Here is a 27,554-nt window from a genome sequence, read left to right on the forward strand (position 1 = left end):
ACAGCAGTATGTTAGCGTAGAGTAGTTAGTGCTACAGCAGTATGTTAGAGTAGAGTAGTTAGTGCTACAGCAGTATGTTAGCGTAGAGTAGTTAGTGCTAGAGCAGTATGTTAGCGTAGAGTAGTTAGTGCTACAGCAGTATGTTAGAGTAGAGTAGTTAGTGCTACAGCAGTATGTTAGCGTAGAGTAGTTAGTGCTACAGCAGTATGTTAGTGTATTATTCTCCATGTATGTAGTGATGCTGCTGTCTGTATGTATGTAATGATGCGGTGACGTTTGAAACGCTATTAGCGCGCTAACTAGCCAGCCATTTCACTTCAGTTACACCAGCCTCCTCTCGGGAGTTGATAGGCTTGAAGTCATAAACAGCGCAATACTTGACACAAGGAAGAGCTGCTGGCAAAACGCACGAAAGCGCCTGCTTCTGCCTACAGTCAGATTATATGCAACGCAGGACACGCTAGATAATATCTAGTAATATCATCAACCATGTGTAGTTAACTGGTGATTATGATTGATTGTTCTTTATAAGATAAGTTTAATAGTTAACTAGTGATTTATGATTGATTGTTCTTTATAAGATCAGTTTAATGCTAGCTAGCAACTTACCTTGGCTTACTGCATTCGCGTAACTGTCAGTCTCCTTGTGGAGTGCCATGAGAGAGAGGCAGGTCATTATTGCGTTTGACTAGTTAACTGTAAGGTTGCAAGATTTGATCCCCCGAGCTGACAAGGTACAAATCTGTCGTTCTGCCCCGAACAAGGCAGTTAACCCACTGTTCCTAGGCCGTCATTGAAAATAAGAATGTGTTCTTAACTGACTTGCCTAGTTAAATAAAGGTGTAAAAAAAAAAAATTGCCGTCCAAAAATACCGATTTCCGATTGTTATGAAAACTTGAAATCGGCCCTAATTAATCGTCCATTCCGATTAATCGGCCGACCTCTAGTATGTAGTGATGCTGCGGTGGTAGGGTATGTGTGTATGTAGTGATGCTGAAGTGGTAGGGTATGTGTGTATGTAGTGACGCTGAAGTGGTAGGGTATGTGTGTATGTAGTGACGCTGAAGTGGTAGGGTATGTGTGTATGTAGTGATGCTGAAGTGGTAGGGTATGTGTGTATGTAGTGACGCTGAAGTGGTAGGGTATGTGTGTATGTAGTGATGCTGAAGTGGTAGGGTATGTGTGTATGTAGTGATGCTGAAGTGGTAGGGTATGTGTGTATGTAGTGATGCTGAAGTGGTAGGGTATGTGTGTATGTAGTGATGCTGAAGTGGTAGGGTATGTGTGTATGTAGTGATGCTGAAGTGGTAGGGTATGTGTGTATGTAGTGATGCTGAAGTGGTAGGGTATGTGTGTATGTAGTGACGCTGAAGTGGTAGGGTATGTGTGTGTGTGTGTGTGTGTATGTAGTGACGCTGAAGTGGTAGGGTATGTGTGTATGTAGTGATGCTGAAGTGGTAGGGTATGTGTGTATGTAGTGATGCTGAAGTGGTAGGGTATGTGTGTATGTAGTGATGCTGAAGTGGTAGGGTATGTGTGTATGTAGTGATGCTGAAGTGGTAGGGTATGTGTGTATGTAGTGATGCTGAAGTGGTAGGGTATGTGTGTATGTAGTGATGCTGAAGTGGTAGGGTATGTGTGTATGTAGTGATGCTGCGGTGGTAGGGTATGTGTGTGTGTGTGTATGTATGTAGTGATGCATATTTGGCTAACACTTTTTTTCTTTTCTCTTTCCAGATAAATACAGACCTCCCAACACGTCCTTAGAGGTGAGTTACACGTCAAGGACTGTTTTGGTTTGTCAGATAAGGTTTCTACTGGTAGAGAATTAACCATGTTTCCATTGTTTTAAGGGTGCTTTAGAAACCAAGCTTGAATTTGTTCGCCATCAAGGAGTACTGGTTACTCCGATGTGCCAATGAACAGTCATGTTTCTATGGTTTAATAACACTGAATAAAAACACTACAATTGAGTTTAGGTGGATATACAGTATCATGGAGTTGTTTGAGATATACCATGCTTCCAGAACTGAGCCTTGTATTTTTCTCATAGGCTTCTGCAGTAGTGTAGGACTGTAGTGTATTATTCCATCGTATGCATTTGTGTCTAACATGTAGTCAGCTGAGACCTGTTTGTATCAAGGTCCCACTGGGGGAATATTTGTTTAAGTGTGTGTTTCATGAATGGAAATCATCCCAAATACAGAGCCCAGTGCCCACCATGGAAACCATGAGCGACCATTTGTACCGAGTTGGCGTGACAACAGCATAGACGGCTTGGCGCTGAAATAAGGGGTTTCTCTCTTTCCTTTATCACTCTCCAGCTCCCAGACATTTGATTGTCACACTGAATTGGAAGACTCTAGATATACACTTTTTTTGTTGCTTTTTTTCAGTGTTTACATTGAATTGGAAAAAAGCTAAATCACTGAAACGGACATTGAATCTCAATGGAATAAACACTGACAGGAGTTGAGGCTGTGGAAATCTACCCACGTTGCACCTATGTCAATATAAGACTTAATTACTTGTCATGGACAAAGTAGATGTCCTAACCGACTTGCCAAAACTATAGTTTGTTAACAAGAAATTTGTGCAGTGGTTGAAAAACGAGTTTTAAAGACTCCAACCTAAGTGGATGTAAACGAGTTTTAAAGACTCCAACCTAAGTGTATGTAAACTAGTTAATGACTTCAACCTAAGTGTATGTAAACTAGTTTTAATGACTCCAACCTAAGTGTATGTAAACTAGTTTTAATGACTCCAACCTAAGTGTATGTAAACTAGTTTTAAAGACTCCAACCTAAGTGTATGTAAACTAGTTTTAAAGACTCCAACCTAAGTGTATGTAAACTAGTTTTAATGACTCCAACCTAAGTGTATGTAAACTAGTTTTAATGACTCCAACCTAAGTGTATGTAAACTAGTTTTAATGACTCCAACCTAAGTGTATGTAAACTAGTTAATGACTCCAACCTAAGTGTATGTAAACTAGTTTTAATGACTCCAACCTAAGTGTATGTAAACTAGTTTTAATGACTCCAACCTAAGTGGATGTAAACTAGTTTTAATGACTCCAACCTAAGTGGATGTAAACTAGTTTTAATGACTCCAACCTAAGTGTATGTAAACTAGTTTTAATGACTCCAACCTAAGTGGATGTAAACTAGTTTTAATGACTCCAACCTAAGTGTATGTAAACTAGTTTTAATGACTCCAACCTAAGTGGATGTAAATTTCTGACTTCAACTGTAGACACATTCACACACTTTACTTTTTTTTTTGAAAGGGGAACAATGGCACAGTTTGGAAGCGGAATAGGCGAAGCATGAATATGTTAGCTACATGAACTACCTAAGAGAACATTTTAATGTAGCCGAAGATTATAGGGTCCCATAGGAAATACTGACCAACACTTTGGTTTCTAACCTGTCACAATAACTCGTCCCTAGCATTTGCATTCGTTGTCATGTTGAATACTGTATTTAAAGTGACAACTTTTATATTCTAACTATAATAAACATTATTTTTCCATGATTCCAACAGTTGACCCATGATTTTTCATCTAAATCGCAAGTCAAATCAACATGGTTAAAAATAAGATTAGACATATTTTGTCAATATCGTGCAGCCCAATGTGGTATTATTATTATTATTATTATTATTATTATTATTATTATATATATTTTTAACAGTTTATTTAACTAGGCAAGTCAGTTTAAGAACTAATTCTTATTTACAATGACGGCCTACCCCGGCCAAACCTGGACGACGCTGGGCCAATTGTGCGCTGCCCCATGCGACTCCAATCATGAAATGATTGCAGAAATTGATAAATGCTGAAAATTGTTTTTGGTTGAAGTTTAATTGAACAGTTTAGTAAAAAATATATAAAAATCTGAATCGAGAAATGACTTAGAATGTATGTGTTGCCTCCCTAGGGTCACGTACTGCTCATAAAGCATGAATTTATATTACCGTATTCAAAAACATATATATATATATATATAATACTGTCCACATATTTTTCAAATACTGTGATATATTTAGAACATATCACCTGCTAGACTTGTTGGCCAAGAAAGTCATCTCTCTACTAACTAAGCCTACAAATAAGTCATTTCCTCATTGCGTTGTTTACTGTAGGTCATTTTGAGTCGTCATAACGGGACGTCAAGCCTACAGTTTGCTACATTCTAATATCCCAATGTAACAATGTAGGCTAATGATGTCATCTCTTTAGAACAGATTATTGAATATTCTAACGACTTACTGTTTTGCCTATCGATTTCATCTCTCCCAAAATGTAAAGGGTCAGGGAATATAGCATAGGACTAAAGGCTAGCTTGTGCTTCTTATTGCACATCATGATGCTCCTTGTTGTTTATCATGTAAGTGAAGACAATATCAACTGGTTTCGTACTACATTAGTCTTGTTTATGCTCCGACAGTAGTGTTTTCATAATTTTGTCCGTTTGTAGCGGGTATGTACACGACCAGTCCAATGCCCCACCACTGTAAAGCCATGTTTGACAGATGGTTTACAAACTAAATGTACAAATTAAAACCATAAAATAACACCAAACCAAACGTCACATACTACCCTTCACCATACTACACCAAACAAACTACCTTACACCACACCACACTACCCTATATAGTACCTTCTACCACATTACCCTACACCACACCACACTACCCTACACCACACCACACTACACCACACACACTACCCTATATAGCACCTTCTACCACATTACCCTACACCACACTACCCTACACCACACACACTACCCTATATAGTACCTTCTACCACATTACCCTACACCGCACCACACTACCCTAAATAGAACCTTACACCACACTACCCTACACCACACCACCCTACACCACACCACACCACCCTACACCACACCACACCACCCTACCCTACACCACACTACCCTACACCACACTACCCTACACCACACTACCCTACACCACACTACCCTACACCACACCACACTACCCTACACCACACTACCCTACACCATACCACACTACCCTACCTTACACCACACTACCCTACACCACACCACACTACCCTACACCACACACACTACCCTATATAGTACCCTACACCACATTACCCTACACCACACTACCCTACACCACACACACTACCCTATATAGTACCCTACACCACACTACCCTATACTACACTACCCTACACCACACACACTACCCTATATAGAACCTTATACCACACTACCCTACACCATACACACTACCCTATATAGAACCTTACACCACACTACCCTACACCACACTACCCCACACCACACTACCCTACACCACACACACTACCCTATATAGAACCTTACACCACATTGCCCTACACCGCACTACCCTACACCACACACACTACCCTATATAGAACCTTATACCGCACTACCCTACACCACACTACACCACACACACTACCCTATATAGAACCTTACGCCGCACTACCCTACACCCTCTACCCTACACCACACTACCCTACACCACACTACCCTACACCACACCACACTACACCACACTACCTTACACCACACTACCCTACACCACACTACCCTACACCACACACACACCCTATATAGTACCCTACACCACACTACCCTACACACACACACTACCCTATATAGTACCCTACACCACACTACCCTATACTACACCACCCTACACCACACACACTACCCTATATAGAACCTTACACCACACTACCCTACACCAAACAAACTACCCTACACCACACCACACTACCCTACACCACACACACTACCCTATATAGAACCTTACACCACATTGCCCTACACCGCACTACCCTACACCACACTACCCTATATAGAACCTTATACCGCACTACCCTACACCACACACACTACCCTATATAGAACCTTATACCGCACTACCCTACACCACACACACTACCCTATATAGAACCTTACACCACACTACCATACACTACCCTACAGTGCCTTGCGAAAGTATTCGGCCCCCTTGAACTTTGCGACCTTTTGCCACATTTCAGGCTTCAAACATAAAGATATAAAACTGTATTTTTTTTTGTGAAGAATCAACAACAAGTGGGACACAATCATGAAGTGGAACGACATTTATTGGATATTCCAAACTTTTTTAACAAATCAAAAACTGAAAAATTGGGCGTGCAAAATTATTCAGCCCCCTTAAGTTAATACTTTGTAGCGCCACCTTTTGCTGCGATTACAGCTGTAAGTCGCTTGGGGTATGTCTCTATCAGTTTTGCACATCGAGAGACTGACAAGGCACTGTATATAGAACCTTACACCACATTGCCCTACACCGCACTACCCTACACCACACACACTATCCTATATAGAACTTTACACCACACTGCCCTACACCATACTGCACTGCCCTACACTACACTATACTACACGGCACCATACCACACTGTGTTGCACTTATAGCGTAACATTTTACGTGGCGTCATTACATGTACAGCTTTGACATCAGTTTTGCACATCGGGCGTTAAACTAGACATAGGCCGGTACCGATGTTGACATTTTTTAGCTAATATCAGCTGATTCCGATATGTTCACTGATATATCGTGCATCCCTGTACTACACCACACTCACTTTTAGTGAGCATTTCTCCTTTGCCAAGATAATCATTCCTCTTGACAAGTGTGGCATATCAAGAAGCTTATAAAACAGCATGATCATTACACAGGTGCACCTTGGGGGCTATAAAAGTTCACTCTAAAATGTGCAGTTTTGTCACACAACACAATGCAACAGATGTCTCAAGTTTTGAGGGAGTGTGCAATTGGCATGCTGACTGCAGGAATCTCCACCAGAGCTTTTGCCAGAGAATTGAATGTTCATTTCTCTATCATAAACCACCTAATTTTAGAGAATTTAGCAGTACGTCCAACCGGCCTCACAATCGCAGACCGCATGTATGGCGTCGTGTGGGCGAGCGGTTTGCTGATGTGAACCTTGTGGTGGGGTTATGATGTATGCCGACATAAGCTATGGAAAACTAAAACAATTTATCGATGGCTACTTTAATGCACAGAGATACCGTGACTAGATCCTGATGTCCATTGCCGTGCCATTCATCCGCTGCCATCGCCTCATTTCACCATGATAATGCACGGCTCCATGTCGCAAGGATCTTTGTACAACTCCTGGGAGCTGAAAATGTCCCAGTTCTTCCATGGCCTGCATACTCACCAGACATGTCACCCATTGAGCATGTTTGGGATGCTCTGGATCAACACATGACCGCGTGTTCTATTTCCCTCCAATTTGCACAATTGTTGTGGAGTGGGACAACAGGCCACAATCAACAGCCTGATCAACTCGATGCGAAGGAGATGTCTCGCACTGAATGAGGAAAATGGTGGACTCACTGGTTTTCTGTCCCAGACCCTACTTCTTTTCTTTACAGGCACAGTATCAGAGACCAACAGGTAGGGAGGGGGGGAGGGGGGGTGCAGTGCATTCGGAAAGTTTTCTGGCCCTTTTGTATTTTTCCACATTTTGTTACGTTACAGCCTTATTCTAAAATTGATTTTAAAAGAAATGCTCAGCTATCTACACACAGAACCCCATAATGATGACGCAAAAACTTTTTTTTAAAGTCCAGTAAATTATGGATGACTGTGTGGTAATGCTCTCGGTAGCCATTGTGAGCAAGACCTTTTAAACAGGTCAACATTCACAAAGCCGCTGGGCCAGACGGATTACCAGAACGTGTACTCAAAGCATGAGAGGACCAACTGTCAAGTGCTTTCACTGACATTTTAAAACCTCTCTGACCGAGTCTGTAAAACCTACATGTTTCTTGGCAGGCAGATATCCCTGCTGGCCAAGCCCTCCCTTACCCGGACGACGCTGGGCCAATTGTGCGTCGCCCGATGGACCTCCCGGTCGCGGCCGGCTGCGACAAGGGATGTTCTCTTGATAAGTGCCTGAATTGGACCAGTTTCCTGTTCTGCAAAGCATTTTAAACTGTAACGAGGACTTTTGGGTGTCAGGAAAAATCTACATTATTTTCTTTAGAAATGTAGTGAAGTAAAAGTTGTCATTTTAAAAAGTAAAGTACAGATACCCCCCAAAAAGGACTTATTTAGTACTTTAAAGTATTTTTGCTAAATTAACACCACTGCTGATTTGAGGAATTCTCACCTTGACATTTTCTAGTAGTTATTTCACCCTCACTAGTTTATCCTGTACTGTTACGAAGATAAGGATTTCACTCTGTCTAGCGACTAGGCTTTCAGACCATACATTTTTATTTTCTTGGAAAGCTGTTTAACGTTAACATATGATACAATACCAGCACTTGTTGGGACTTTGACAAGTTGGAAATCCATCATCAGCTGATTTCAGCCAGTGGCTGTGGATTGACTACCTTTGAATCGAATTTTGGCAGTTATTTTCCTCAAACTGTCTGCTAGCTTTCTAACACTCACATACAGTTAAGATCCTCTTCAAATTCAATGTTTTACACCAATCATATTACAGTACTGCCAAACCCTGAGTGACCAAAATGGCCGACCCCTTTTATCCCATCAGAAGAAGTTTCACACACCTTTTTTTCCCGCACTATTGGTTAGAGCCTGTAAGTAAGTATTTCACTGTAAGGTTGTAGTCAGCATTTCACTGTGAGTTCTACACCTGTTGTAGTCAGCATTTCACTGTAAGGTCTACTACACCTGTTGTATTCAGCATTTCACTGTGAGGTCTACTACACCTGTTGTATTCAGCATTTCACTGTAAGGTCTACTACACCTGTTGTATTAAGCATTTCACTGTAAGGTCTACTACACCTGTTGTAGTCAGCATTTCACTGTGAGGTCTACTACACCTGTTGTATTCAGCATTTCACTGTGAGGTCTACTACACCTGTTGTATTCAGCATTTTACTGTCAGGTTTACATCACCTGTTGTATTCAGCATTTCACTGTCAGGTCTACATCACCTGTTGTATTCAGCATTTCACTGTGAGGTCTACTACACCTGTTGCATTCAGCATTTCACTGTGAGGTCTACTACACCTGTTGTATTCAGCATTTCACTGTGAGGTCTACTACACCTGTTGTATTCAGCATTTTACTGTCAGGTTTACATCACCTGTTGTATTCAGCATTTCACTGTCAGGTCTACATCACCTGTTGTATTCAGCATTTCACTGTCAGGTCTACATCACCTGTTGTATTCAGCATTTCACTGTCAGGTCTACATCACCTGTTGTATTCAGCATTTCACTGTCAGGTCTACATCACCTGTTGTATTCAGCATTTCACTGTCAGGTCTACTACACCTGTTGTATTCAGCATTTCACTGTGAGGTCTACTACACCTGTTGTATTCAGCATTTCACTGTGAGGTTGTTGTATTCAGACAAATAAACTTTGATTTGATGAGAGCAGCCCCAGTCCATCCCCAGTCCAGCCCCAGTCTGAGGTGAAGTGATGATTGCAGCCCAGTCCAGCCCCAGTCCAGCTCCAGTCTGAGGTGAAGTGATGAGCGCAGTCCAGCCCAGCCCCTAATTAGCTGCTCATTATAGGCAGGTTTCTACATTGTGGTTGTGGACACAACCTACATTTATCGCAGTATGTTTAGCAACATGGCCGCCCGTGGTTGTTTTCTTTTTTCTTTTTTTTTGTTGAATTTTACCCCTTTTTCTCCCCAATTTCGTGGTCTCCAATTCTTTTTTTAGTAGCTACTATCTTGTCTCATCGCTACAACTCCCGTATGGGCTCGGGAGAGACGAAAGTTGAAAGTCATGCGTCCTCCGATACACAACCCAACCAAGCCGCATTGCTTCTTAACACAGCGCCATCCATGTGTCGGAGGAAACACTGTGCACCTGGCAACCTTGGTTAGCGCGCACTGCGCCCGGCCCGCCACTGGAGTCGCTGGTGCGCAGTGAGACAAGGATTTCCCTACCGGCCAAGCCCTCCCTAACCCGGACGACGCTAGGCCAATTGTGCGTCGCCCCACGGACCTCCCAGTCGCGGCCGGTTACGACAGAGCCTGGGCGCGAACCCAGAGTCCCAGAACCATTGCGCCACCCGGGAGGCCCCCGTGGTTGTTTTCTATCTCTGTGTTGCCTGAAGCTGCTCAGTTCCCCCCCCCCCCCCCTCCTCTTTCCTTCAGCAACTCTCTAACTCCTACCCGCCTGCCTGCCTCATTCCTCTGAGTCACAAGTCTTCAAATGAGATTGTGATGCTGATCTGTATTTGGAGAGAAGTCCTGTTTTTCCAGGAGTGTCTCTACACGCTTGAAGGGACTGAGTGTTCCCACTAAGTCTGCATTTCACACCGAATAGGTCCTGTTCAAATGTAGTGCACTGCATGGGGAATAGGCTGCCATTTTGAATGTGCTCAGACCTCTAACCAAACCAGAGGACTATCATGCCAAGCAGGATTGAGGAGTTAGCAAGGTAACTTTGGTCAACTCTGAGTTCAACTCTGGATAACCGGTCTTATGAAAGTGGCTCACCTTTTAGCCAGGTACATTTCTATGCCAACAAATCCTTCAGAACTGTCCTGTTCTGGGACAGGCTAGCACACGGATAACTCCGCTTACCCTGAATGAAATGACTGAGCCATGAGTTGAGGACCAATGAAATTAGTTTCCCTCCAACTTGCAAAGATTGCGTCATCATCCCCTTTATTTGCGGGAGACGACTGATTCTATACTTTTTTTTGTGTTAAATAGTCATGTTCAAAATATCTTTCACATTACACATTTAGTAATGACAGGATGCATTTTAAACTTCACACACAGTAATACTTTTGTATGACTTAATAGAATATTTTTATCATAGAAGTGGGGAGAAGGCTGCTTGTGCATTGATAAGCATTGTAATTCTACGCTATTATGGCCTTTTTATTGCCTACCTCCTCATGCCTTTTGCACACACTGTATATAGTCTTATTTTTTTCCTACTGTGTCATTGACCTGTTTACTGTGTTATTGGCTTGTTTATTGTTTATTCCATGTGTAACTCTGTGTTGGTGTTTGTGTCGCACTGCTTTGCTTTATCTTGACCAGGTCGCAGTTGTAAATGAGAACGTGTTCTCAACTGGCCTCAAAGGGTTAGGGATATATATATATATATATATATATATATATATATATATATATATATATATATATATATATATATATATATATATATATATATATAAATATAAATACCTGGTTAAATAAAGGGTTAGGGTTATATACATTGGGGAGAACAAGTATTTGATACACTGCCGATTTTGCAGGTTTTCCTACTTACAAAGCATGTAGAGGTCTGTAATTTTTATCATAGGTACACTTCAACTGTGAGAGACAATGTAAAATCCAGAAAATCACATTGTATGATTTTTAAGTAATTTATTTGCATTTTATTGCATGACATAATAAGTATTTGATACATCAGAAAAGCAGAACTTCATATTTGGTACAGAATCCTTTGTTAGCAATTACAGAGATCATACGTTTCCTGTAGGACCAGACCTGGCAGTGTGGTGCCAGGCCAACAACCTCTACCTCAAAGTGAACAAGACAAAGGAGCTGATCGTGGACTACAGGAAAAGGTGGGCCGAACAGGATCCCATTAACATCAACGAGGCTGTAGTGGAGCGGGTCGAGAGTTTTTCCAAGTTCCCTGGTGTCCACATCACTAACGAACTATCATGGTCCAAACTTACTAAGATAGTCGTGAAGAGGGCACGACAAAACCTTTTCCCCCACAGGAGACTGAAAAGATTTGGCGTGGGTCCCCAGATCCTCAGAGTTCTACAGGTGCATCATGGAGAGCATCCTGACTGGTTTCATCACCGCCTGGTATGGCAACTGAACGTAAGGCTCCACAGAGGGTAGTGCGAATGGCCCAGTACATCACTGGGGCCAATCTTCCTGTCATCCAGGACATCTATAATAAGCTGTGTCAGAGGATGGCCCATAAAAGTCCAGTCCCCCAAGTCATGGACTGTTCTCTCTGCTATCGCACGGCAAGTGGTACCGGAGCGCCAAGTCTAGGACCAAAAGGCTCCTTAGCAGCTTCTACCCCCAAGACATAAGACTGCTGAACATTTAATCATTAATCACCACTGGACTATTTACATTCACAACCCCCTTCCATTTGTTTTGTACACTGCTGCTATTAGCTGTTTATTATCTATACATACATAGCCTCGTTATCTATACATACATACCCCCTGTACGTAGCCTCGTTATTGTTATTTTTTTACTTTACTTTGTTTGGTAAATATTTTCTTAACTCTTTCTTGAACTGCGCTGTTGGTTAAGGGCTTGTAAGTAAGCATTTCACGGTATTCAGCTTATGTGATAGATTAAACATATCGGCCTATGCGCTACATGAGGTGTGCGACTATGATTTTGAAAAATGTTGGAAACAACAGCATGTGCTGTTTCCTTACGCTGTGCCTCACAAGTGATAAATCACATTGTATTGGTAACACACATTTTTTTCAGATATTATTGTCCTATTGAAAAACAAATGATAGTCCCACTAAGCGCAACCCAGATGGGATGGCGTATCGCTGCAGAATGCTGTGGTAGCTATGCTGGTTAAGTGTGCCTTTTGAATAAATACAAAAATCACAGACAACGTCACCAGCAAAGCACCCCCACACCACCACCTCCATGCTTCACAGTGGGAACCACACATACGGAAATCATCCGTTCACCTACTCTGCGTCTCACAAAGAGACTGCTGTTAGAACCAAAAATCTCCAATTTAGACTCATCAGACCAAAGGGCAGATTTCCACCGGTCTAATGTCCATTGTTTGTGTTTCTTGGCTCAAGCAAGTCTCTTCTTCTTATTGTTGTGCTTTAGTAGGGGTTTCTTTGCAGCAATTCGACCATGAAGGCCTGATTCACGCAGTCTTCTCTGAACAGTTGATGTTGAGATAAGTCTGTTACTTGAACTCTGAGAAGCATTTATTTGGGCTGCTATTTCTGAGGCTGGTAACTGTAATGAACTTATCCTCTGCAGCAGAGGTAACTCTAGGTCTTCCATTCCTGTGGCGGTCCTCATTAAAGCCAGTTTCATCATATCTCTTGATGGTTTTTGCAACTGCACTTGAAGAAACTTTCAATGTTCTTGAATTTTTTCACATTGACTGACCATGTCTTAAAGTTATGATGGACTGTAATTTATTTTAGCTTATTTGAGCTGTTCTGTTCCATGGACTTCACCCTATTTGGTAAAAGACCATCTTCTGTATACCTTGTCACAACACAACTGATTGCTTCTGAAGCATTAAGAACAGAATACATTTCACAAATTAACTTTTAACAAGGCACACCAGTTAATGAAAATGCATTCCAGGTGACTACCTCATGAAGCTGGTTGAGAGAATGTCAAGAGCGTGCAAAGCTGTTGTGAAGGCAAAGGGTTGCTACTTTGAATAATCTATTTTTTTTGGTTACTACATGATTCCATATTTGTTATTTAATAGTTTTGATGTATTCACTATTATTCTACAATGCAGAAAGTAGTAAAAATAAAGAAACCTTGGAATGAGTAGGTGTATCCAAACTTTTGACTGGTACAGTACGTATTGTGTCTGAGCCGTTGAATTGCGACTCCACTTTGTCTCTGCACTGATGTTTTGTCTCTTAAGGAGAGAATAACTACACTGTTTGTATTCGGCCCTATTCCTAGTCACCTTGTCATGGTTAAATGCGGTGGTTTGCGCTTTTTTGTGCGAATGCTGCCATCTCGCCACAGTTTCTGGTTTGCAAAGTTTTTTAATAGTCAGTGGGAACAACATCCCCTATACAATTCCTGATGAACTCAGTTACTTTGTCTGTGTAAATGTCAATGTTATTCTCAGAGGCTGCCCAGAACATATCCCAGTCCGCGTGATCAAAACAATCTTGAATGGATTCCGATTGGTCAGACCAGTGGTAAATAGACCTTAACACAGGTACGTGTTAGGTCTATTTAAAGTGGAGTTTTGATGTGTTTCCCCGGGGTGTTGACATCAACTCAAGGGATGAAAGCCTATATACTGAGGCCAATCGCCTATACACGTTTCAAAATCTATCTAATGTATTTCATAAAGCCAGTTTCTTTTTAATATTTTTATATCACATTTATTTCACAAGTTAAATCTTATTGAGAATGTGTCAGTTAGGTAATGACTCAAGCTAAAGAAAAAATCTACTGCCACACAGCTCAGTCAACACCTCTCCCTCCTTCAGACAGACTGGTGCTCTACCCAGCCAGATGAGATGTCTCCCGGCAGCTACTGGGCCGTAGCCAGCCTCACCCTCTCTCAGCCTCACCCTCTCCCAGCCTCACCCTGCAGGGCTCTGTTTGGGCACCTAACTTCCACACTCCACCACCTCAGAACCAGAGATCATGACCCACACTCCACCACCTCAGAACCGGAGATCATGACCCACACTACACCACCTCAGAACCAGAGATCATGACCCACACTCCACCACCTCAGAACCGGAGATCATGACCCACACTACACCACCTCAGAACCGGAGATCATGACCCACACTACACCACCTCAGAACCGGCGATCATGACCCACACTACACCACCTCAGAACCAGAGTTAATGACCCACACCACCTCAGAACCAGAGATTGTGACCCACACTACACCACCTCAGAACCAGAGATGATGACCGTACTCCCAGTGGAGGCCGGTGTAACTTTAGATGGGAGGACTGGCTCATTGTAATAGCTGGAATGGAATGAATTCTCCTGGTTTCTCCATCCTCCAGGGGTATGTCAGCTGACTAACCTGTTCATCTATGACCTTTAACACTGATCTGAACTGACTGGAGTTAACCTTTTTGTTTGCTAGATACGCGTTAGACCTACCTCTATTGTATTGTGCTGTGTGTCTAAATAAAGAGCTGAGCTGTGCCCTTGTCTGTCCCAGCGCTCACCTGCTGTTAGCCAGCTGTCTGTCTGTGGACATAGCAGCGTAGCTGATTGTAGATGTCCTTTGTGATGTAATGCTCAAAGTCAATGTTTCCATGTTCAGTGCTGCATGACTGCAATCGGCCTTAGAGATATTACTGTCTACCTCTGTGGTATCACCCACAACCACTTTCAGGTCCACAATTGTATAAGTCGTAATTGATGCCTCATGAAGTTTGTGCAGGTTATGCCAGGTTCCTGGGCCTGTGTTCATAAAGCACCGGAGTCCTGATCTAGGATCAGTTTTGCCCTTTAGATCATAATGAATAAGAAGGAAGACCTGATCCTAGACCAGCACGCCTACTCTTTGTGAATACAGGCCCTGATCTTTTATTGTTTTATTTATTTATTTCACCTTTATTTAACCAGGTAGGCTAGTTGAGAACAAGTTCTCATTTACAACTGCGACCTGGCCAAGATAAAGCAAAGCAGTGCAACACAAACAACAACACAGAGATACACATGGAATAAACAAACATACAGTCAATAACACAATAGAAAATAAAGAAAGTCTATATACAGTGTGTGCGAATGGCATGAGGAGATATGGCAATAAATAGGCCATAGTAGGAAAGTAATTACAATTTAGTAGATTAATACAGGAGTGATAGATGATGGTGTGTAAGTAGTGATACTGGTGTGCAAAAGAGCAGCAAAGTAAATAAAAACAATATGGGGATGAGGTAGGTAGATTGGGTGGGATATTTACAGATGGACTATGTACAGCTGCAGCGATCGGTTAGCTGCTCAGATAGCTGATGTTTAAAGTTAGTGAGGGAAATGTAAGTCTCCAGCTTCAGTGATTTATTTTTTTGCAATTCGTTCCAGTCATTGGCAGCAGAAAACTGGAAGGAAAAGCAGCCAAAGTGAGTGTTGGCTTTCGGGATGATCAGTGTGATATACCTGCTGGAGCACGTGCTACGGGTGGGTGTTGTTATCGTGACCAGGGAGCTGAGATGAGGCGGAGCTTTACCTAGCATAGACTTATAGATGACCTGGAGCCAGTGGGTCTGGCGGCGAATATGTAGCGAGGGCCAGCTGACTAGAGCATACAGGTCACAGTGGTGGGTGGTATGAGGCACTTTGTTAACAAAACGGATGGCACTGTGATAGCAAATTGGATGTAGTCTGAGTAGAGTATTGGAAGTTTTTGTAGATGACATCTCCGAAGTCGAGGATCAGTAGGATAGTCAGTTTTACGAGGGTAAGTTTGGCAGCGTGAGTGAAGGATGCTTTGTTGTGGAATAGAAAGCCCGTTCTAGATTTGATTTTGGATTGGAGATGTTTGATATGATTCTGGAAGGAGAGTTTACAGTCTAGCCAGACACCTAGGTATTTGTAGTTGTTCATGTATTCTAGGTCAGAACCGTCCAGAGTAGTGATGCTAGTCAGGCGGGCAGGTGCGGGCAGCGAACGGTTGAAAAGCATAGCGTTTAAGAGCAGTTGGAGGCCACAGAAGGAGTGTTGTATGGCATTGAAGCTCGTTTGGAGGTTTGTTAATACGGTGTCCAAAGAAGGGCCAGATGTATACAGAATGGTGTCGTTGTGGGAGAAAGATGTACATATAGGGAGGAACATAATACTGTAACACAAGAGAAAGATACACTTAGAGTGCATTTGCCATTCTGGTAAAATGCATTGTCTATTGTATAGGACAGGAGGCCAGAGTAAAGCCATGAGAGCATAGGACAGCTGGACAAACCAAGGTCAGAGGGACATTTTTTATTTTATTTTATTTCACCTTTATTTAACCAGGTAGGCAAGTTGAGAACAAGTTCTCATTTACAATTGCGACCTGGCCAAGATAAAGCAAAGCAGTTCGACACATACAACGACACAGAGTTACACATGGAGTAAAACAAACATACAGTCAATAATACAGTATAAACAAGTCTATATACGATGTGAGCAAATGAGATGAGATAAGGGAGGTAAAGGCAAAAAGGCCATGGTGGCAAAGTAAATACAATATAACAAGTAAAACACTGGAATGGTAGATTTGCAAAGGGAGAATGTGCAAAGTAGAAATAAAAATAATGGGGTGCAAAATAAATAAATAAATTAAATACAGTAGGGAAAGAGGTAGTTGTTTGGGCTAAATTATAGGTGGGCTATGTACAGGTGCAGTAATCTGTGAGCTGCTCTGACAGTTGGTGCTTAAAGCTAGTGAGGGAGATAAGTGTTTCCAGTTTCAGAGATTTTTGTAGTTCGTTCCAGTCATTGGCAGCAGAGAACTGGAAGGAGAGGCGGCCAAAGAAAGAATTGGTTTTGGGGGTGACTAGAGAGATATACCTGCTGGAGCGTGTGCTACAGGTGGGAGATGCTATGGTGACCAGCGAGCTGAGATAAGGGTGGACTTTACCTAGGAGGGTCTTGTAGATGACATGGAGCCAGTGGGTTTGGCGACGAGTATGAAGCGAGGGCCAGCCAACGAGAGCGTACATACAAAGGAGGGGGTCAGCCAAATGACCAACGGATGGACTATAGACATAGGCCATATATTTTTAGGACATGAAGAGAAGAGACACATAGTCTACTAGTCCTAATAAGGACAGACATACCAAAGAACACACCAGGCTGAACGTAAGGGGGCCCATAGCATAAGATGGGCATGCATTATTTTTGGGACATGAAGAGGTCCTGTCACCATTGAAAGTTATCGAGCTGAACAAGCAGGATGCACAGATTGGGATATAATGGTGGCAGATGGACTGAGGGAAGTAACTTCATTTGCGTGTGGGATGGACTCATATGTTGTATGTGTATAAAACAGAGCCAGTGCTCTGGGAAAGTGTGTGTTCCACGGACCATCTAGGCTTCTGATATGTTTGTATTAAAAGCCTATATTGACTTCACAAGTTCTTGTAAGTGTTACATTTTGTTAAGATTCTCCACGACATCGTCTGCGAAGAGGTGGATCAAGGAATCACTCGCAGCAAGAGCGACATCGTTGATATATACAGAGAAAAGAGTCGGCCCGAGAATTGAACCGTCTGGCACCCCCATAGAGACTGCCAGAGGTCCGGACAACAGGTCCTCCGATTTGACACACTGAACTCTATCTGAGAAGTAGTTGGTGAACCAGGCGAGGCAGTCATTTGAGAAACCAATGCTATTGAGTCTGCCAGTAAGAATACGGTGATTGACAGTGTCGAAAGCCTTGGCCAGGTCGATGAAGACGGCTGTACAGTACTGTCTTTTATCGATGGCGGTTAGGATATTGTTTAGTACCTTGAGCGTGGGTGAGGTGCACCTGTGACCAGCTCGGAAACCGGATTCCACAGCGGAGAATGTACGGTGGGATTCGAAATAGTCAGTGATCTGTTTATTAACTTGGCTTTCAAAGACTTTAGAAAGGCAGGGCAGGATGGATATAGGTCTGTAACAGTTTGGGTCTAGAGTGTCACCCCCTTTGAAGAGGGGGATGACCACGGCAGCTTCCCAATCTTTAGGGATCTCGGACGAAATGAGAGGTTGAACAGACTGGTAATAGGGGTTGCAACAATGGCGGCAGATCATTTTAGAAAGCGGGGGCCCAGATTGTCTAGCCCAGCTTATTTGTACGGGTCTAGGTTTTGCAGCTCTTTCGGAACATCTGCGATCTGGATTTGGGTGAAGGAGAAGCTGGGGAGGCTCGGGCAAGTAGCTTCGAGGGGTGGCGAGCTGTTGGGGTAGCCAGGAGGAAAGCATGGCCAGCCGTAGAGAGATGCTTATTGACATTTTCAATTATCATTGATTTATCAGTGGTGACCGTGTCACCTAGCCTCGGTGCAGTGGGCAGCTGGGAGGAGGTGCTCTTATTCTCCATGGACTTTACAGTGTTCCAAAACTTTTGGGATTTAGAGCTACAGGATGCAAATTTCTGTTTGATAAAGCTAGCCTTTGCTTCCCTGACTGACTGTGTATATTGGTTCCTGACTTCCCTGAACAGTTGCATATCGCGGGGACTATTTGATGCTATTGCAGTCCGCCACAGGATGTTTTTGTGCTGGTCAAGGGCAGTCGGGTGTGGAGTGAACCAAGGGCCATATCTGTTCATAGTTCTACATTTTTTTGAAAGGGGCATGCTTATTTAAGATGGTGAGGAAATTACTTTTAAAGAACGACCAGGCATCCTCAACTGACGGGATGAGGTCAATATCCTTCCAGGATACCTGGGCCAGGTTGATTAGAAAGGCCTGCTCGCAGAAGTGTTTTAGGGAGCGTTTGACAGTGATAAGGGGTGGTCGTTTGACCGCGGACCCATAGCGGATGCAGGCAATGAGGCAGTGATTGCTGAGATCCTGATTGAAAACAGCGGAGGTGTATTTGGAGGGCAAGTTGGTCAGGGTAATATCTATGAGGGTGCCCATGTTTACAGATTTAGGGTTGTACCTGGTGGTTTCCTTGATAATTTGTGTGAGATTGGGGTGTTAAGCATTTCCCAGTTTAGGTCACTTAACAGAACGAACTCTGAAGATTGATGAGGGGCAATCAATTCAGATATGGTGTCCAGGTCACAGTTGGGAGCTGAGGGGGGTCTATAACAGGCGGCAACGATGAGACTTATTTCTGGAGAGATTCATTTTTTAAATTAAAAGCTTGAACTGTTTGGGTATAGACCTGGAAAGTATGACAGAACTTTGCAAGCTATCTCTGCAGTAGATTGCAACTCCTCCCCTGTTGGCAGTTCTATCTTGACGGTCCGAAATCTCCGAATTTTTGGTGGCCTTCCTAAGCCAGGATTCAGACACGGCAAGGACATCAGGGTTGGCAGAGTGTGCTAAAGCAGTGAGTAAAACAAACTTGAGGAGGAGGTTTCTGATGTTAACGTGCATGAAACCAAGGCTTTTTCGATTACAGAAGTCAACAAATGAGAGGGCCTGGGGTCATGCAGGGCCTGGGTTTACCTCCACATCACCCGAGGAACACAGGAGGAGTAGGATGAGGGTACGGCTAAAGGCTAGTAAAACTGGTCGTCTAGTGCGTTGGGGACAGAGAATGAAAGGAGCAGATTTCAGGGCATAATGTGCAGATGGGTATGGTGGGGTGTGGGTACAGTGGAGGTAAGCCCAGGCACTGAATGATGATAAGAGAGGTTGCATCTCTGGACGTGCTGGTTATACTGGGTGAGGTCACCGCATGTGTGGGAGGTGGGACAAAGGAGGTATCTAAGGCATGTACAGTGGGACTAGGGGCTCTGCAGTAAACTAAAACAATGATAATTACCCTAAACAACAGTATACAAGGCATATTGACATTTGAGAGAGACATAAAGCGAGGCATAAAGCAATCATAAGTGTTGATTGGGAGAGCTAGCTAAGTCAACAATGGGTATGACAACAACGGCTAATCAGCTAAGACAACAACAGCAGGTAAAATGGCAATGAATGGGCAGAGAGGTTCAGTTAACTACACATAGAGCCTGAGCTCGCGGCTGGGGCCGACAGATAAACAAGAAATAAACAGAATGGAGTACCGTGATAAATGGACAGTCCAGCAGGCATCAGCTATGTAGCCAAGTGATCATAGGGTCCAGGGGGCAGCAATAGAAGGAACAGGGAAGCAGCTAGGTAGTTGTTACTATGCTAGCACGCGGGAGACACCGCGTTTAAAGTAGAGGTCGACCGATTAATCGGGATGGCCGATTAATTAGGGCCGATTTCAAGTTTTCATAACAATCGGAAATCGGTATTTTTGGACACCGATTTTGCCATATATATATATATATATATATATATATATATACACCTTTATTTAACTAGGCAAGTCAGTTAAGAACACATTCTTCTTTTCAATGAAGGCCTAGGAACGGTGGGTTAACTGCCTCGTTCAGGGGCAGAACGACAGATTTTCACCTTGTCAGCTCGGGGGATCCAATCTTGCAATGCGAATGCGGGAGGCCAAGGTAGGTTGCTAGCTAGCATTAATCTTATCTTATAAAAAACAATCAATCAATCATAATCACTAGTTAACTACACATGTTTGATGATATTACTAGATATTATCTAGCTTGTCCTGCGTTGCGTGTAATCTGACTGAGCATACAAGTATCTTAAGTATCTGACTGAGCGGTGGTAGACAGAAGCAGGCGCGTAAACATTCATTCATTCACTTTTGTGCGTTTTGCCAGCAACTCTTTGTTGTGCGTCAAGCATTGCGCTGTTTATAACTTCAAGCCTATCAACTCCTGAGATGAGGCTGATGTAACCGAAGTGAAATGGCTAGCTAGTTAGCGCGCGCTAATAGCATTTCAAACGTCACTCGCTCTGAGCCTTGGGGTGGTTGTTTCCCTTGCTCTGCATGGGTAACGCTGCTTCGAGGGTGGCTGTTGTCGTTGTGTTGCTGGTTCTAGCCCAGGGAGGAGCGAGGAGAGGCACGGAGGCTATACTGTTACACTAGCAATACTGAAGTGCCCATAACAACATCCAATCGTCAAAGATTAATGAAATACAAATGGTATAGAGGGAAATAGTCCTATAATTCCTATAATAACTTCAACCTAAAACTTCTTACCTGGGAATATTGAAGACTCATGTTAAAAGGAACCACCAGCTTTCATATGGTCTCATGTTCTGAGCAAGGAACTGAAACGTTAGCTTTCTTACATAGCACATATTGCACTTTTACTTTCTTCTCCAACACTTTTGTTTTTGCATTATTTAAACCAAATTGAACATGTTTCATAATTTATTTGAGGCTAAATTAATTTTATTGATATATTATATTAGGTTAAAATAAGTGTTCATTCAGTATTATTGTAATTGTCATTATTACAAATAAAAGTTTAAAAAATCGTCAGATTTAATCGGTATCGGCTTTTTTGGTCCTCCAATAATGCTCTGTCGTCCGGCAAAGGCCGGTTGAAGGCACATCTGATGGAATTACGTCTGCGGACCAGTTGTGGTGGTACAACGGGGCACCGTGTCGACGAAGGGATCGGGCCAGATGGCGAGAGAGGCATTGTAGTTGTGGTAATTTAGTTTGCTAGCCGGGAGATGCACCTGGCTCAGGGCTAGCTTCGCGGCTGGGTCACTCAGTGGCAGCTGTTATGGTCAATGGTTCAGGGTTTACGGCAGGAATCTGGCGTTTGTAGTGTAGGCTATAAAAACGGCTGGTGCCTGATCAGAGGGTAAAGGCCGCTAGCAGTGGCTAACAATGACTAAATAGCTAGTAATTTAGCTAATTAGCTGGCTACCTTCTGATGAAAGTTTTGCCTATAGGGTCTAAAAAAATAGCAGATCCGTGTCACATTGAGTGAGGCGGGTTACCGGAAGGTATATTTAATAAAAAAATGGAAAAAGAGATTGAAATATAAATTGGAATATATACATACAAAAAAAATACAAAAAGTAAACGAGAGGAACACAAACCACGTCTGCATTGCCATCTTGGGTTGATAGGTTCAGCTCTCTATTTTGGTCTGCTTGTTGGCCCCTCCCTCTCACCTGGTTAGTGAGATACCTGGCCTTGTTGGCCCCTCCCTTCACCTGGTCAGTGAGATACCTGGCCTTGTTGGCCCCTCCCTTCACCTGGTTAGTGACATCATGTCTGTAAATTTTTATTTTATTTTTTTTTATTTCACCTTTATTTAACCAGGTAGGCTAGTTGAGAACAAGTTCTCATTTGCAACTGCGACCTGGCCAAGATAAGGCATAGCAGTGTGAACAGACAACACAGAGTTACACATGGAGTAAACAATTAACAAGTCAATAACACAGTAGAAAAAAAGGGGAGTCTATATATACATTGTGTGCAAAAGGCATGAGGTAGGCAAATAATTACAATTATGCAGATTAACACTGGAGTGATAAATGATCAGATGGTTATGTACAGGTAGAGATATTGGTGTGCAAAAGAGCAGAAAAATAAAAATAAATAAATAAAAACAGTATGGGGATGAGGTAGGTGAAAATGGGTGGGCTATTTACCAATAGACTATGTACAGCTGCAGCGATCGGTTAGCTGCTCAGATAGCAGATGTTTGAAGTTGGTGAGGGAGATAAAAGTCTCCAACTTCAGCGATTTTTGCAATTCGTTCCAGTCACAGGCAGCAGAGAACTGGAACGAAAGGCGGCCAAATGAGGTGTTGGCTTTAGGGATGATCAGTGAGATACACCTGCTGGAGCGCGTGCTACGGATGGGTGTTGCCATCGTAACCAGTGAACTGAGATAAGGCGGAGCTTTACCTAGCATGGACTTGTAGATGACCTGGAGCCAGTGGGTCTGGCGACGAATATGTAGCGAGGGCCAGCCGACTAGAGCATACAAGTCGCAGTGGTGGGTGGTATAAGGTGCTTTAGTGACAAAACGGATGGCACTGTGATAGACTGCATCCAGTTTGCTGAGTAGAGTGTTGGAAGCAATTTTGTAGATGACGTCGCCGAAGTCGAGGATCGGTAGGATAGTCAGTTTTACTAGGGTAAGTTTGGCGGCGTGAGTGAAGGAGGCTTTGTTGCGGAATAGAAAGCCGACTCTTGATTTGATTTTCGATTGGAGATGTTTGATATGGGTCTGGAAGGAGAGTTTAGAGTCTAGCCAGACACCTAGGTACTTATAGATGTCCACATATTCAAGGTCGGAACCATCCAGGGTGGTGATGCTGGTCAGGCGTGCGGGTGCAGGCAGCGAACGGTTGAAAAGCATGCATTTGGTTTTACTAGCGTTTAAGAGCAGTTGGAGGCCACGGAAGGAGTGCTGTATGGCATTGAAGCTCGTTTGGAGGTTAGATAGCACAGTGTCCAAGGACGGGCCGGAAGTATATAGAATGGTGTCGTCTGCGTAGAGGTGGATCAGGGAATCGCCCGCAGCATGAGAAACATCATTGATATATACAGAGAAAAGAGTCGGCCCGAGAATTGAACCCTGTGGCACCCCCATAGAGACTGCCAGAGGACCGGACAGCATGCCGGCCTTGTTGGCCCCTCCCTCTCACCTGGTTAGGGAGATCATGTCTGTAAATGAGATGCCTGGCTTTGTTGGCACCTCCCTCACCTGGTTAGGGAGAACATGTCTGTAAATGAGATGCCTGGCCTTGTTGGCCCCTCCCTCACCTGGTTAGTGAGATACCTGGCCTTGTTGGCCCCTCCCCTCACCTGGTTAGTGTGATGCCTGGCCTTGTTGGCCCCTCCCTTCACCTGGTCAGTGAGATACCTGGCCTTGTTGGCCCCTCCCTTCACCTGGTTAGTGACATCATGTCTGTAAATGAGATGCCTGGCCTTGTTGGCCCCTCCCTCTCACCTGGTTAGGGAGATCATGTCTGTAAATGAGATGCCTGGCTTTGTTGGCACCTCCCTCACCTGGTTAGGGAGAACATGTCTGTAAATGAGATGCCTGGCTTTGTTGGCACCTCCCTCACCTGGTTAGGGAGAACATGTCTGTAAATGAGATGCCTGGCCTTGTTGGCCCCTCCCTCACCTGGTTAGGGAGATCATGTCTGTAAATGAGATGCCTGACCTTGTTGGCCCCTCCCTCACCTGGTTAGGGAGATCATGTCTGTAAATGAGATGCCTGGCCCTGTTGGCCACTCCCTCACCTGGTTAGGGAGAACATGTCTGTAAATGAGATGCCTGGCCTTGTTGGCCCCTCCCTCACCTGGTTAGTGAGATACCTGGCCTTGTTGGCCCCTCCCCTCACCTGGTTAGTGTGATGCCTGGTCTTGTTGGCCCCTCCCTCACCTGGTTAGGGAGAACATGTCTGTAAATGAGATGCCTGGCCTAGTTGGCCCCTCCCTCACCTGGTTAGGTAGAACATGTCTGTAAATGAGATGCCTGGCCTTGTTGGCCCCTCCCTCACCTTGTTAGTGAGATACCTGGCCTTGTTGGCCCCTCCCCTCACCTGGTTAGTGTGATGCCTGGTCTTGTTGGCCCCTCCCCTCACCTAGTTAGTGAGATCATGTCTGTAAATGAAGTGCCTGGCCTTGTTGGCCCCTCCCTCTCACCTGGTTAGGGAGATCATGTCTGTAAATGAGATGCCTGGCCTTGTTGGCCCCTCCCTCACCTAGTTAGGGAGATCATGTCTGTAAATGAGATGCCTGGCCTTGTTGGCCCCTCCCCTCACCTGGTTAGGGAGAACATGTCTGTAAATGAGATGCCTGGCCTTGTTGGCCCCTCCCTCACCTGGTTAGGGAGATCATGTCTGTAAATGAGATGCCTGGCCTTGTTGGCCCCTCCCCTCACCTGGTTAGGGAGATCATGTCTGTAAATGAGATGCCTGGCCTTGTTGGCCCCTCCCTCACCTGGTTAGTGAGATCTTGTCTGTAAATGAGATGCCTGGCCTTGTTGGCCCCTCCCTCACCTGGTTAGTGAGATCATGTCTGTAAATGAGACGCCTGGCCTTGTTGGCCCCTCCCTCTCACCTGGTTAGTGAGATGCCTGGCCTTGTTGGCCCCTCCCCTCACCTAGTTAGTGAGATCATGTCTGTAAATGAAGTGCCTGGCCTTGTTGGCCCCTCCCTCTCACCTGGTTAGGGAGATCATGTCTGTAAATGAGACGCCTGGCCTTGTTGGCCCCTCCCTCTCACCTGGTTAGTGAGATGCCTGGCCTTGTTGGCCCCTCCCCTCACCTGGTTAGGGAGATCATGCCTGTAAATGAGATGCCTGGCCTTGTTGGCCCCTCCCTCACCTGGTTAGTGAGATCATGTCTGTAAATGAGACGCCTGGCCTTGTTGGCCCCTCCCCTCACCTGGTTAGTGAGATCATGTCTGTAAATGAGACGCCTGGCCTTGTTGGCCCCTCCCTCTCACCTAGTTAGGGAGATCATGTCTGTAAATGAGACGCCTGGCCTTTTTAACAGAGGGTCACATTTCTGCTGATTTGAGTTTTCACAGGGTCAATGCAGGTTCCTGTTCAGCACTGTTTGTTCATTTAATATCTAGAAGAGTCATATCTATCTATCACCCTGCAGCAAACAAAGTTCCACATTTGGGATGATTAAGTTGTTTTTGCAGGACGTGGGGGGGAGGGGTATCACCACAGTGCAGCTCTTAGTTTAATATCAGTTTGTATGAGGTAGGGACGGTCAGTGGTTGAGGTCGGCTGTAACAGGAGTAGGTGGGTCATGTCTGATTTTGAGTGAAAGAATCAATTACAGAATAAATCACCAAATAGACTACTTGGGTTCAGGAACTATTTTTTCATGTCTTCACGTGGGCCTGAGGTCATTTGTCTGTCTGGTTATTGTGGAGTTGGTGACCATCCTGATCTGGTCCAGAATGGTCAATCTGATCCACTGTGTTTGTCTGGACTGGTCTTCATATTGTGTCATTGGGGAATCCTAATGGTAGTAGGAGTTGGTAGCGGCATCTGTAAGAGTTGGTTAGTGTGTACTGGCTCCGTATGTGGGTGAATAACGGCCTGTTGTTTTTTTGTCTTGTAGGTGATTGAATCTCTGGGAATCATGATCTACAAGGCGTTGGACTACAGTCTGAAGGAGAGCGAGGAGAGAGAGCTCAGTCCGGCTCTGGAGCAACTCATCGACATGATGACCAACATGGCAGAGAAGGAGAGGGACAGTGACCCCTGCCCTGATGAAGGTTACGAGGCCACCGAGGAGGAGGAAGACGAGGAAGACCCAAACACTCTCTGTAATGTAAAAGGATTCAGAGACATCATCATGGTACGTCCTGTCTCACTGTATCAACTATAGTTACCTGTAACGGTACAACTCGTGACGCGTTAGAGCGGTACGACGCAGTGACCCGTTAGAGCGGTACGACGCGGTGATGCGTTGGAGCGGTACGACGCGGTGACCCGTTAGAGCGGTACGACGCGGTGACCCGTTAGAGCGGTACGACGCGGTGATGCGTTAGAGCGGTACGACGTGGTGATGCGTTAGAGCGGTACGACGCGTTAGAGCGGTACGACGCGGTGATGCATTAGAGCGGTACGAACCGTTAGAGCGGTACGACGCGTTAGAGCGGTACGACCCGTTAGAGCGGTACGACGCGTTAGAGCGGTACGACCCGTTAGAGCGGTACGACGCGTTAGAGCGTTAGGACCCGTTAGAGCGGTACGACCCGTTAGTGCGGTACGACACGGTGACCCTTAGAGCGGTACGACCCGTTAGAGCGGTACGACGCGTTAGAGCGGTACGACGCGTTAGAGCGTTAGGACCCGTTAGAGCGGTACGACCCGTTAGAGCGGTACGACCCGTTAGAGCGGTACGACACGGTGACCCTTAGAGCGGTACGACCCGTGAGAGCGGTACGACGCGTTAGAGCGGTACGACCCGTTAGAGCGGTACGACCCGTTAGAGCGGTACGACCCGTTAGAGCGGTACGACACGGTGACCCGTTAGAGCGGTACGACCCGTTAGAGCGGTACGACGCGTTAGAGCGGTACGACGCGGTGACCCTTAGAGCGGTACGACCCGTTAGAGCGGTACGACGCGTTAGAGCGGTACGACTCGGTGACCCTTAGAGCGGTACGACCCGTTAGAGCGGTACGACGCGTTAGAGCGGTACGACGCGGTGACCCTTAGAGCGGTGCGACCCGTTAGAGCGGTACGACCCGTTAGAGTGGTACGACCCGTTAGAGCGGTACAACGCGGTGACCCTTAGAGCGGTACGACGCGTTAGAGCGGTACG

General features: G+C 44.5%; 1 protein-coding gene across 11 annotated transcripts in view; it reads left to right on the forward strand.

Moving 5' to 3' along the window:
- The window catches only part of LOC110496778 (protein spire homolog 1), a 104,359-nt gene that overhangs the window by 11,327 nt on the left and 65,478 nt on the right, over positions 1-27,554 (forward strand). For all 11 annotated transcript variants that reach the window (XM_036953631.1, XM_036953632.1, XM_036953622.1 and 8 more), the window contains exons 2-3: positions 1,739-1,770; positions 26,345-26,584. In XM_036953631.1, coding sequence (XP_036809526.1) covers positions 1,739-1,770; positions 26,345-26,584 — 272 coding nt within the window. The remainder of the gene's footprint in view (positions 1-1,738; positions 1,771-26,344; positions 26,585-27,554) is intronic.

Source organism: Oncorhynchus mykiss, chromosome 18 (assembly GCF_013265735.2).
Source record: "Oncorhynchus mykiss isolate Arlee chromosome 18, USDA_OmykA_1.1, whole genome shotgun sequence".
NCBI lineage: Eukaryota > Metazoa > Chordata > Actinopteri > Salmoniformes > Salmonidae > Oncorhynchus > Oncorhynchus mykiss.